Below are 13,405 nucleotides of genomic sequence, written 5' to 3' on the forward strand. Positions count from 1 at the left end.
ATGCTTAAATTGTATACATATCTGTATGAGAAGCAGTGACTAATAAGCAAAGTGAACAGCATCAAATGTATGCCGAGACATTTTTAGGTGCTTTAACAGCTGAAATTAGACTCTTTTTATCTAAGGGTCATCAAGCAGTATTACTCCAATTTGACCTGTCATAAGCCTTTGATATGATCATAAGGCGCATCTGAATTTATTGAGTTTAGAATTATTGGGAGGGTATGATACAGGTCTGAAGGATTTTTAAAACACAAATCTTATAGATTAACAATGGTATCTACAAGTTTCAACTATTTGGAGGCCAGACTGTGGAGTCTTCTAGGGATCTCCTCTCTTCCCAATTCTATTTAATATTGATGTCCATGTTGGAAAGAATTTTCCCTTCTCTGAGATTAGTTTGTATTCATATGTGTCAGACTTGTGAGTTCTTGTACCAAGTAGAGCGCTGCTGAGCCCGCTACTCGGACCAGGTTCTGCTTGGTGGCTGGACAATCCCAGGTTTCACCTGTGCTGACCGCTGTTCCCCAGAGGTTGAGCCCCTAGGTGCAGGCAGCCTGCAGGACTTACGGGACGGAGATGGAAGCGGGGTGATGAATGTATTGGCCAGGCAGGCAGCAGGTCAAGAGAGTAATCCAGGTACAAGAGGCAGTCAGTAGGCAGGCGGCAGGCAAGAGAGTAATCCAGGTACATGCGAAAGTCAGTAGGCAGGCAAGAGAATAATCCAGATGCAGTTGAAAGTCAGTAGGCAGGCGGTAGGCGAGAGAGTAATCCAGGTAAAGGCAAGTCAGTAGGCAGGTGGCAGGCAAGACAGTAAACCAGGTACAGGCGAAAGTAAGTAGGCAGGCAGCAGGCAGAAGGGTAATCCAGGTACAGGCGAAGTCAGCAACGAAGGACCAGTAGATAAGAAGCAGACTACAGAGTTAGAAACACCTACCAAAGTAGAAGCCGAAGCATGAAGTACAGGGAGAGCTCAGCTGATAAAGTGCTGGTGTCTGACATCAGCAGGGAGAAGGTGCACAGCCATAGGAGAGCAGGGGAAGGAGGAACCGGAAGACCAATAGGACAGAAGCAAGGGAAGCCAGGCAGAGGAAGAGCAGACCTAGGTGGGTGGAAGCAAAGCAATCAAGGAGCCTGGAAGACAGGCAGAGAGAGCGCAGAAACAGGTGCATGGAAGCAAAGCAATTAAGGAGCCTGCAGCCACCGCTCTCTGAACAAACCCAGCGAGGACTATACACACATGGCTCAGGCAGTGCCAGTCAAGTGTGTGTGTCAACGGGACCCCGCGCAGCCCAAGGACGCCACTTGCGTTGAGGTAGGGGACATGACAATATGCAGATGGCATTGCATTACTTGTTCATTACTGTACATCCTTAAGGGATAGTATGCCAATTCATGTTTGCAAAAGAAGGAATGCTGGGCAAATTGTTTTCAGTGAGGATTAATAGAATGGTTACATGGATTATAAATGCCAAAATTAAATGAAATTAAAGACATAACTACTATGGTTTAGACTGCCGACTATGGATTCTTTTTGTAGTAACTGAAAATAAGGATTTTGCATTGGAACCCTCTTTGAGAGTTCTAGGAGTTATATTAAACCCTCAATTATCGATGTTACTTCAGATTTCAAACTTAGGCCTGCTTTTACTAAAGTTTAGCACACGCTAACTGCTAAGAAGCCCACAGGTATAAAATGGGCTTCTTTGCATTTAGCATGCACTAAGCTTTAGTAAAAGAGCCCTAAGGGGGTCTTTTACAAAGCCACGCTAGCATTTTTAGCCTGTGTAAAAATCAATGCTAGCATGAGCTTTGTAAAAGGCCCCCTAAGTGCAGAAAATATTTTTCAAAAGAAAAATATTTTCTGCAAGACCATCTTCAACTGGTAGTTCAGACAACCATATCATCACAATTGAATTATTGTTATTTGGGTTGTCCTTGATGAAAAGGGTACAAATATTACAAAATTTAGCAGCTAGGTTGATTTCTGAAATAGGTAAATTTGACCTTCATTGGCAAGTCTGCGCTGGCTTCCTATTCGGCACCATGCACAAATCGGGCTTTATTGAGGATTTATGAATGGTGCTACAAAAGACAGATTAGAGAACTAATCCCAGTTGGATGGTTTGCAAACCGAAGGCTATGCTGAGAGTCCGGGTGGATAAGCCAAGTGAATCATATTTTGTTTCGTGTATATGTATTTAAATCCCTATTTTTTTCCAATTTCTTCAGCTTGGTGTTGACTTTATCCTGGTACTACATTTTGATATCTATTATCCTCTGGTTTTTTGCTGCATAGGTTTTTTCTCCATTAAGGAGTTGTTTTCCTTTACAGTTGTTTTTCAGAGGTTTTATTGAAACCAATGATAGTAGCCGGTTAATTGGGGTGGTCCATCTATGTAGGCACCCCAGGCGGTTGAGGTTTCTTTTGTTTAAAATTACATTCTTCTCTGTAGTTCGGGTCTAAGCCAAACATTTGAGCAAATTTGTTAGTAGTTTTCTGATATTTTTTTGAATTTTTGTTTTTTCTGTATATGTAATTTCAGTAGATGTGGAGGGGCATTTTCGATATGACGTCTAAATCTGACTTTTGGACATTTCGCTGAAAATGTCCAAAAATCATTTTCAAACCTGAAAAATGTCTTTTTGTTTTGAAAATGGCCATTTCCTAGACATTTTGGGCTATTTTTTATATATCATGTCTAAAAATTTGGCATCCAAAAAAAATATGCCCAGGCATATTCTAAAAAGTACGCCCAAATGTAGGCATGGTTTACAGAATATGCCTAGCGCCCATCCGCATAACTAAATTTAGTTGCGAGCAGTTATGCCAAGTAAAACTTGGTATAAATGCCTACGCATAATTTAGGCACGAACTATAAACAATCCGCATAGTTTTTTTGAAACATGACCCGCCCATTCCATGCCCATAGCCACATCTCTTTTTCAACTATGCACCTTAGAATTTTACTTTACAGAATACAATTAGGCAGTTGTGCGTGTAAATACTAATTGACAATTAGTGTCAGTAATTGCTTAATTGGCAATTATTGGCGTTGGTTGGCTTCTTGGCTAATTAAATTGTGCGTGCAAATCCAGAATATGACTGGATTTGCACGCATAACTTAAGTCACACTATATAGAATCTGGGGGTTTGTGCTTAGTGCATCTATCTTTTTGGATCATTTACGAAAAAAAAAAAGTCCAAGTCAAAAACACACAAAATTAAACCACTGTGATGTAGGAGGAGCCAACATTCTTAGCAGACTGGCCACACAGACATCCTACCAGAGCAGTGGAGCACCTTAGGGGGCACTGCAGTGTACTTCACATAAAAGGTCCCGGGTATACATCTTGCCCCCTTAGTTGTATGGTGAGCTCTCCAAAACCCAACAAAAACTTACTGTACCCAACTATACACCACTACAGAAGCCCTTATAGCTGCAAGTGTCACCTATATGCGGGTACAGTAGGTTTTTTGGTGGGTTTGGGGGAGCTGACTCTTTCCACCACAAGTGTAACAGAGTGGGATATGGGCCTGGGTCCTCTTCTCTACAGTGCACTGCACTGACCACTTAAGCTACTCCAGGGACCTGTTTGCTGCTCTAATAGGACTGGCCAGAACATCTGAAGCTGTCATAGAGGCTGGTATGTACTGTTTTATTTACAACTTTGGGGGGTGGGAGGGGGTCAGTGACCAATGGAGAAAAAGGGGGTGTCATTCCTTTATTCCTCCAGTGGCCATCTAGGGCAGGTTTTTGTGGCTTGTTATTAAAACAGGTCTAGACTAAAACGTCCAACTTTTAGCCCTAGACGTTATTGTTTTGTTCCATTATGGCAGAAAAACGTCCAAGTTTTAGGAAAACCTAAATCCCGCCCTTAACACGCCCCTGACATGCCCCCTTGTGATTTGGACACACTGCAGATGAACAGCAAAGAAAAATGTCAAAAATATTTGAAAATAGCAATTTGGACATTTTGGTGAGAAAAATGTCCATCTGCCGGTTTATGCCACTTTTTGGACGTTTTTCTCTTTTGAAAATGAGCCCCATAGTTGATTGTAATCCATGCTGAGCTGTTTTTCAGTTTGCAGTAGAATATAAGCATTTACCCCTGGATTGTATATAGTGTGAGTGAAATTGTGCATGCAAGTCCATGTGTAAGCTGTATTTGTGAGTGCAATTTAATTCGTTAACAAGCCAATCAACACATATAATTGTCACAACAGGTAATTATTGACACTAAGCGGCTTTAATTAGAATTTATGCGCACAACTTGGTAGGCATATTCTATAAAGTGGTGCGTGTAAATTCTAAGGTGCTAAGCCAAAAAGGGGACGTGGTATGGTTATGGACAGAACATACATTTATCAGAAAGTATTGATAGTAAGGATCACAGAGTAGTTAGGTGTCCTATCTTTTGCCTTTATATATATTTGTTTTTGAAATAGAAAATTTAGTTTTGTCAATCAGTCTCTTAAGTACATTTATGTTACATGTTCATCTTTATATGACAGATTCTGCTGATTTAATTTGATCAATTGATTTTATATGTATTGAATAATTAGCTATTCATGGATTTTAATATGTAAGATTGTTGTTTTACTTCTTATTTTGTATGTATAAGTATACATATGTCTCATACTTTTTATCATATAGTCCATTAATTTTATTGTATAGTCCATTTTTTCATGATATAGTCCAGTAAGTCCATCAATAGATATGCATTTATTTATTGTGAAGAGGATATATATGTGGAGAGATATGCATGTGTATAGAAAGAGCCATAGATATATGTAAATAGCTTTTTTTATTTATATCATGGTGTTACTGTACTATCAGCTGATATTGGTTTTATTTATTTATTTAATATATTTCTTATTAATTTGCCTGTATGTTTTATTTCCTGCAGTGGCCAATCCAGGGCACAGGTACCTGGAAAGATCCCCAAAACGTACAATACATTTATATTGCTTATCCTAGAAATAAGCAGTGGATATTTCCCAAGTCCATTTCAACTCTTAATGCATTCTCTTTCTGTTGAGTGTCTTTATGAATATGGGCCATATAGGCATATAAGCTTCCCTCGCAGTACTACTTTCAGACATTTCCCATATAGCAAGGGGGGAATGTGTGTGTGCATATCTGGAATGGCATTAAATTGCAAGAATTCTAACAAATCTTTTTCTAATCTCTGCAAATTACGAGTGCCGCCTAATACAGCATCATTCAGATGCCAAGGAATAGATCATTTTCTTTTTTGTTCTGTTACTACATACACCGTGATAGGACCATGGACGAGAATGGTAAGGGATTTGCGTTACAAGACGTATGAGGAGAGACTTGATGACCTGAACATGTATACTCTGGAAGAAAGGAGAAACAGGGGTGATATGATACAGACGTTCAAATATTTGAAAAGTATTAATCCGCAAACGAACCTTTTCCGGAGATGCGGAGGAGGTAGAACGAGAGGACATGAAATGAGATTGAAGGGGGGCAGACTCAAGAAAAATGTCAGGAAGTATTTTTTCACGGAGAGAGTAGTGGATGCTTGGAATGCCCTCCCGCGGGAGGTGGTGGAAATGAAAACGGTAACAGAATTCAAGCACGTGTGGGATAAACATAAAGGAATCCTGTTCAGAAGGAATAGATCCTAAGGAGCTTAGCCGAGATTGGGTGGCACAGCCGGTGGCGGGAGGCGGGGACAGTGCTGGGCAGACTTATATGGTCAGTGCCAGAGCCGGTGGTGGGAGGCGGGGTTGGTGGTTGGGAGGCAGGGATAGTGCTGGGTCTGTGCCCTGAAAAGGACAGGTACAAATCAAGGTAAGGTATACACAAAAAGTAGCACATATGAGTTTATCTTGTTGGGCAGACTGGATGGACCATGCAGGTCTTTTTCTGCCGTCATCTACTATGTTACTATATCATGGTGTTACTGTACTATCAGCTGATATTGGTTTTATTTATTTATTTAATATATTTCTTATTAATTTGCCTGTCTGTTTTATTTGATTTTTATAGCCCTTGACGCAGCCCAGCTGGGCGAAACACGGCCTGTGTCGGGCAATATACTCTATATATGTTTTTTTATTAATAAAATTTGTTTACATCTACCACTGATCTGCTTCGTTTTCCACCTTGGAGTTTGCGGATCGTTTGCCTTGCTGTTTTCTTGGACCATTACAAAAATTATGCATGTGGTTATAGAATACCCCTGCAGAACACCTAACTTAGGTGCTGGCATTTACACTAAGTTTTACTAGGCGTAAATTCCCGTGACTAGGTTTAGGCGCACTTAAGGGCTCTATGCATATTCTATAAACCGCATCAAAAGTTATATATAGACTCTAGCCTTTATTGTAATACATAAGAGCCATTTTCCACACATAAAATATGCTTTATGTATAGAAAATATTTTATAAAATTAACCCCTAAGAAACCTGTGTTTAATGGGCAGTCACATTATGGACTAGATTCTATATATCACACCTAAAAAATTAGCACCGAAATTAAATATGCCCAAGTGTATTCTATAAAGTATGTCTTAATTTAGAATAAGCCAACAGCTCCACACGATTTATAGAATACACCGAGTGGCCACCCACGTAACTAAATTTAGTTGGGGGCATTTGGCGTAAATGCCGACGCCTAAATTAAGCGCGGACCGGGTGTATTCTATAACAATGCGCATAGATTTTAGAAATGTCCACGACCAGACCATTCCACGCCCAAGGCCACACCCCTTTTTCAACTGTGCCAGGGGTTTCCAAACCTGATCCTGGAGGTACCCCAGCTAGTCAGGTTTTCAGGATATCCACAGTGAATATCCTATATAATAATTTGCACCTCCAACGTTCTACATCTGGATGCCTGGGTTCGTAACACAATTTCCACTGGTCCGCCCTCACGTCGGAATGTGATGACGTCAGAGGGTGGATCAATGAGAGGGAAGGGAAACCAGCACCAGCCAGCCGCAGAATCGCCACCCCTCCCTCCCTGTCCTCCGAGTTCCAGGCCCCCCCTCTCCTCCGAGTTCCAGACCCATCCCCCTCCCTCCCTCTCCTCCCCTCTGAGTTTCACGCCCCCCTCTCCTCCGAGTTCCAGACTCCCGCGCCTCCCTCCCTCTCTCCTCCCTCCACCCTTCTGGAAACAGGAAATGAGGGCGGGACCAGAGGCAGAGCTGAGACAGAAGGGAAGGCAGGCTGAAGCACCGTGCCTGCTCGCCTTTTACTGCTGCCGGCGGACCCCGAGGTAAGAACTTTTAAATTCAGGCCGGCACGCAGGAAGGCGAGGGGCAGGCAGAGGACTGGGAGAAGAGGGCAGGCAACGCAGGTCGGGCTGCCACTCGGAGGGGAAAGAGAGGGAGGGAGGCGCGGGGTCTGGAACTCAGAGAAGAGAGGGGGGCATGGAACTCAGAGGGGAGAGGAGGGAGGGAGGGGGGCAAGCTGGAACTCGGAGGATAACCTTGCTAGCGCCCGTTTCATTTGTGTCAGAAACGGGCATGTTTTACTAGTTCATGAGATAAATATTTGCATGCACTGCCCCCATTGTATGCAAATCTCTGTCATGAATATCCATTGTGGATATCTTGAAAACCTGACTGGCTGGGGTGCCTCCAGGACCAGGTTTGGGAACCACTGAACTATAAGACTTAGAAATTACATGCATCACATTATAGAATACATTCTAGAACACATTTAGACAGTTGTGTGTGTAAATTCTAATTAATGCCAATGTGTCAATAATTGCTTAACTGGCAATTATCAGTGCTGATAAGCAAATACAAAATACGACTGGATTTGCGAATGCAACTTAAGTTGTGCTACATAGAATCCAGGAGTATATAGGTAAAGCCATCCAGATAACACTGGGACAGCTTTTCAGCCCGATCAGACTTGCCCACCTTAGTGCTGACCAGAAAGCTTTGCTGTATCCTAGGAATGCCTCCAAACCTACTTCTTTTTAAGCAGGTAAACTGTGTAGGCAATAAGTTGTCAGAATAAAAGCTTACCCAATCAGCAGGGGGGAAATTTAAAACATTGAGCGTTGGGCAGCTAACTTCAAAAATTAGGCGCACCCATCTTATACCACTGTAGCCCCAGAAAACACTGTATTAAGATAAGCACTAGAAGTAAATATTAGGGAAGTTGAGATTGCACCTAGCATACCCAATTTAAAAGTGAGGGTCATTCATTACTTTATTGGTCCTGTAATGTACAACTGAGGTGGTGCTTACTGTGGGCCAGATGCACTAAACAATCGTTAGAGCCCTTCCTTTACCGATTCCCTTAGCGAATCGGTAAGGAACGGGCATGCATTAAGGGAATGCAAATGAGCTGCTTGTTGTAGCTCACTTGCATTCTCTATTCCATCGTTAAACAGTCTGCCAATCGGCCGGTCGAGCATGCGCAGAGCAGTCAAGCGTTATGCTGGCTGCTCTGCGCATGCCAAATACGCCTCCCTGTGCTGCCCGAAGATGCCGCGCTGCTCACCCCCTCCGATGCGGCGCTATCCAGAGGACAGTGCAGTTGAGGACGCCCATCCAAAAGAAACGTCCATTTTGGCGGTCATCCCCCCCCGCAATAATAAAAACGTCTTTTTTGGCAGTGCTTCACTCAGCTGAGAGACCTGGAAGTCTCTGAGCCAATCACAGCACGTTTAGCTCAGAGACTAAACGCGTTGTGATTGGCTCAGGGACTTCCAGGTCTCTCAGCTGAGTGAAGCACTGCCAAAAAAGACGTTTTTATTATTGCGGGGGGGGGATGACGGCCAAAATGGATGTTTTTTTTGGATGGGCGTCAACTGCCCTGTCCTCTGGATCGCGCCGCATCGGAGGGGGTGAGCAGCGCGGCGTCTTCGGGGGGGGGGGGGGGGGTGAATGAAGGCCAAAATGGACGAGTTTTTTTGGATGGGCGTCCTCAACTGCAGTCAAGCCGCATCAGAGGGGGTGAGCGGCGCAGCGTCTTGGGGGGGATGATGGCCAAAATAGGTGTCATTTTTGAAGCGGAGCGCTATTTTTTTTGTTTTTGATGAGTGAAGGACGTCCATAAAGGACGTCCCTGACGAGCACTTGACTTTTTTCCCCCCCGATTTTTTGTTTTTGTTACTTTTGTAGCAGTTTTTCAATCCCGTACAGACCTCTCGTTAGATTTTCCAGTGTTAAGGCAATTGGAAAAGGTTAGTGCATTTCATTACAATAGGGTTTCTACACAATTTGCTCATCTGCATTCCGTTTTCGTTAGCTGCTACTGTCCTCGGAAAAAAGTCTTTAGTGCATGACAGGGTTTACTACTTGCTCGTTAAAGGCTTGTTAAGTTTAGTGCATCTGGCCCTGTGTGTTTAACCATCTAGCAATGTGTGTTTAACCATCTCCCCAAGAGGAGCTGTATACAATGACCCTTGCTGTAGCATTATGAATCAACTGTAGCCCATTGGGCACCTTTCTGAAAGGTCCACATATACAGCATTACATCCATCATTGCTTATACCACTGTTCTAAATTGCTGAAAGGATAAATATGGATGAAGTTTTATTGATACAAGGTAAGACAGTTCAAAATATACCTCTGCACCACGGGCTAAGACTACTTGTGAAAGAAAGAAGATACCACTCAGGAGAAATCAATAACGTTTTAATGTCAGTCCAATTAAACAGGCATCACTGCCTATAAATCAGCACCCTTATCTATGAATCAAACCAGTGAAAATTAGATTATAGTGGTCAGAACAGTGGCTGGAGTCTGTTTATTAATATTTCTAACAGAAACTTTTTGTTACTACTGTTGTCGTTAAACGAAACGAGCAGTTGTCATTATCATGGGTTCAGGAGTGTGGCATCTCCAGCCCCCCCTCCTCGATTCCCAGCAGCACCTGCTCTTAGCTTTCCCTTTTTAACTTCTTCCACCAATCAATCACATGCCTTTTCATTTGTGGATCAGCGTGGAATTATATTCAAGTACAACCAGTTAATTCCCTGACCATAAAAGGCTCACGCTCTTTAAAGTACCACATTTAATAACTTATAGTAAATGAGGGCCTAAGGCTATATCCGAGACAACGAAGGATAAAGTGACCCTTAATGGGCTCTACACCCTGTCAACCTTCTACTCTATTAGGATGCTCCTCTACTCGGTAAATAAAATAAACTTTTCTATTATATATATGAGTATAACCGCTCCATAACCCATCACCACTACTACTACTACTTATCATTTCTATAGCTCTACAAGGCATACATAGCGCTATACACCATACACAAAAGACAGTCCCTGCTCAAAGAGCTTACAATCTAGATAAGACAGGTAAACAGACAGAACAATTAAGGGTAAGGGAATGAAGAGGTGAGGATAAAGGACAGGGTAAGTGAGTTAGGAGTCACATGCAGTGGTAAAGAGGTGGGTTTTGAGTTTGGACTTGAAAACGGCTAAAGACGGGGCTAGATGTACATGCTTGGGATGTCTATGTGAGGTGCAGCGAGATAAAAGGAACGGAGTCTTGAATTAGCAGTAGAGGAGAAAGGGACAGATAAGAGAGATTTATCTACAGAACGGAGTACTTGAGGGGGGACGTCGGGAGAGAAAAAAGTGGAGAAGTACTGGGGAGCAGCAGAGTGAATGCACTTATAGGTCAGTAGGAGAAGTTTGAATTGAATACGGAAACGGATAGGGAGCCAGTGAAGTGACTTAAGGAGAGGGCTACTGTGGGCATAGCGACTTTGGCGGAAGATGAGTCGCACAGCAGAGATTTGGATTGATTGAAGAGGAGAGAGATGGCTAAGAGGGAGGCCGGCGAAAAGTAGGTTAGGATAATCGAGACGAGAGGAGATAAGAGTGTGGATAAGGGTTCTGGTGGATTGCTCAGAGGTGAAGGGACGGATTTTGCTAATGATGTAGAGAAAGAAACTTTGACAATGAGCAGAGAAGGAGAGGGAGGAGTCAAAGATGACCCCAAGGGTACTACGAGCAGATGAGACAGGGAGAATGAGAGTGCCATCCACCGAAATAGAGAAAGGGGGGAGGGGAGGGGAGGTAGGTTTAGGGGGAAAGATAAGATGCTCGGTTTTGGCCATGTTGAACTTCAGGTGACACCGAGGCAGCAATATCAGACAAGCAGGCTGAAACATTGGTCTGGATGGTGGTTGAGATTTCCGGGGTAGAGAGGTAGATTTGGGAGTCATCAGCATAGAGATCGTATTCACAAACATGACCACCCTATCGCGCACGTTCAATCCCCACGCAGGCGCAATCTGTTCCTCCAATCCACCCGCGACCGTGAGCGTAACGAAACCACATCAATTCGCGTGTGTAAGAAAAGTCACTAAAAAAAATAACTACAGCCTCGAAGATTACTTCACAAACCTCTTTCCAAATGTCGTTAACTCTGTTTTTATTACTCGGAGTGATTTATGCCAGTCCAAGGCAACCGAACACTGAGTAGTTGCTGGGATTGGCGTCTTTGGCGAGGGGGAGGGGTACCTCGGGAATTATTTCATCCGCGCAAGCGCGCAACACCCCAACCACGCAAATAAACACCACAGTCGCGCCAGACGATGACAACGCGCGCGCACGGCACAAAAAGTTGCAGGCGGTGCGCTTCCCAACCCGCTCCTCCCTCTCTTGCGGCCTCCCCTCAGTCTCGCGGGGGCAACTTTTTCCCTCCCTATCCCCTCCCGTCATCATCCGTGCGCGCGCGTTTTCCACGCCCCCTCCCTCTTCCTTTCCCAATGACATAGACGACGTTTGCTACATCGGACCGCCGCGAACCCGAAGCAGTTAGTTGGCGGTCGCGCGCGTTTTTCACGCCCCACCCCTCCTTCTCCCTCTTCCAATGACATACACTTGACGCTTGCGACGTCGGAGCGCCGCGAACCTGAAGCAGTTAGTTGGCGTGCGCGCGCTCTTCCCCCCCCCTCCCCCTTCACGTCCTGCATAAAGTTAAAAACGTGGGCGTGGCCTGCGAGCCGTATATAAAGGGTTGCGGCTGCGTTTATTGTTCGCCATTTTGAGACTCCCGTTGGGATAGAGAGGTATCTGGTTTTATAACCAGAGAGGCCGGATGGTGAAATCCTCTCTCCAACGGATATTGAATAGTCATTGCTTTGCCAGAGAGAAGGAAGGAAATAAAAGAATCATGCCTGTCATGAGTATTAACAGTAATAGTAGCGAAAGGTATGAAGGGGGGGGGGGGGTTTAAATTATTTTTTTTGTAGTGGTTTTTTTTTTTCCTCAGGCTTGTTTTGTTGTCAGCACGGGAATGGTTTTTGTTTTATTTCTTTATCCTTTAGTAAACCAGATTAAAAAAAAAAAGGTACATCTGTATTGTGAACGATCTAGCCGATTAAGGTTTAAAAGCCTTTCTCTCTCTTTCTTTGAGGCCGGCAGAAGCTTGTTACCGTGAAAAAGGGGAAGGAGTTAATGCTGGCCTCTTTCCGTGTTCGTCCTCCATGATCCTAGGAGAGTAAACGTAATTTGTAAACTGAAGGAAGCGGGTTCTTTCTTGGCGGCTTATTTGAAAGATTCCCCCCCTCAATCTATTGACAGCTTATTTTCCTCATTGTTTAAATATGAAGTGGAAGGGGTGGGTGTATTCTCGTGATGCAGTTGTGGAAGGTTCTGCAGTTTGGGGAAGAACGCTTATTTTGTGTGTATCTATTCTATATATACATAGAGAAAGATTAGTCTTACCTTCATTGAAGAAGCTTCTAGAAACTCCATTTCAGGAAAGATGCTTGATTGGTTTTTAAGTTCCGGGTTGATTCTTTTTTTAAAGCCCCCTTTTATGTAGAAGAATATATGCTGTTGATTCTTAAAATAATAATTAGGTTTTTGGAGTTGGAAGGTGAAAAGGTACCACCTAAGACCATAGAATGCAAAAAAGTCAGATCTAGAAAGGCGGTCGGATGCCTGAGACAAGGAACCCCCTCTCCCCCATCTTAAATCTGAATAACTATATAGGCTTTTACAGAATTACGTAAAAAATGTATTCCTCTTTTACGGCTTCAGTCAATCATTTTGGTCGCGCTTGTTGTTAGGAAAAAAAAATCGCTTCTGTTTCCTAAGTGTTGATGCCCCTAGTGGTTAGTGGTGGTTTAAGCCTGTAACAAGATCAAAATACATAGCTCATGTTAAACGTGTCCCATTTTGCTTTTCCTCTGCTAGAGTATGCAGGTGAAATGTAAAAAGTGGATACCTACTCAGTAAGTGCCTCGAGTTAAAAGCCAGGATTGTAAGCTTTATTTGCAGCTGATGTATGAGATTTGGTTCACCCTTTTAGGTATTCCTCAATCAGTATTGGTTGTGGTTGTCAAATTGTGGTTTTTATTAACCAAGTTTTCAAATGTAGTTAACTATTTCTATCACTTCATTAGTATGTAATGTGTAAATATTGTCTTCCAGCTAATCCTTT

At 43.2% G+C, this 13,405-nt stretch overlaps 2 protein-coding genes across 2 annotated transcripts in view; one reads left to right on the forward strand and one right to left on the reverse strand.

Annotated features, from left to right (window-relative positions):
- JSRP1 (junctional sarcoplasmic reticulum protein 1) overlaps positions 1-11,484 on the reverse strand; it is a 147,348-nt gene extending 135,864 nt beyond the window's left edge. Inside the window, exon 1 of the mRNA XM_030219543.1 lies at positions 11,359-11,484. The gene's annotated coding sequence lies outside the window, so the exon portion shown is untranslated. The remainder of the gene's footprint in view (positions 1-11,358) is intronic.
- A 499-nt stretch (positions 11,485-11,983) lies between these two features.
- OAZ1 (ornithine decarboxylase antizyme 1) overlaps positions 11,984-13,405 on the forward strand; it is a 35,155-nt gene continuing 33,733 nt past the window's right edge. The window contains 1 exon segment of the mRNA XM_030217318.1: positions 11,984-12,168. Within this exon segment, the coding sequence (XP_030073178.1) occupies positions 12,056-12,168 (113 nt within the window). The 5' untranslated portion in view covers positions 11,984-12,055.

This window comes from Microcaecilia unicolor, chromosome 11, assembly GCF_901765095.1.
Source record: "Microcaecilia unicolor chromosome 11, aMicUni1.1, whole genome shotgun sequence".
In the NCBI taxonomy this organism is placed as follows: domain Eukaryota; kingdom Metazoa; phylum Chordata; class Amphibia; order Gymnophiona; family Siphonopidae; genus Microcaecilia; species Microcaecilia unicolor.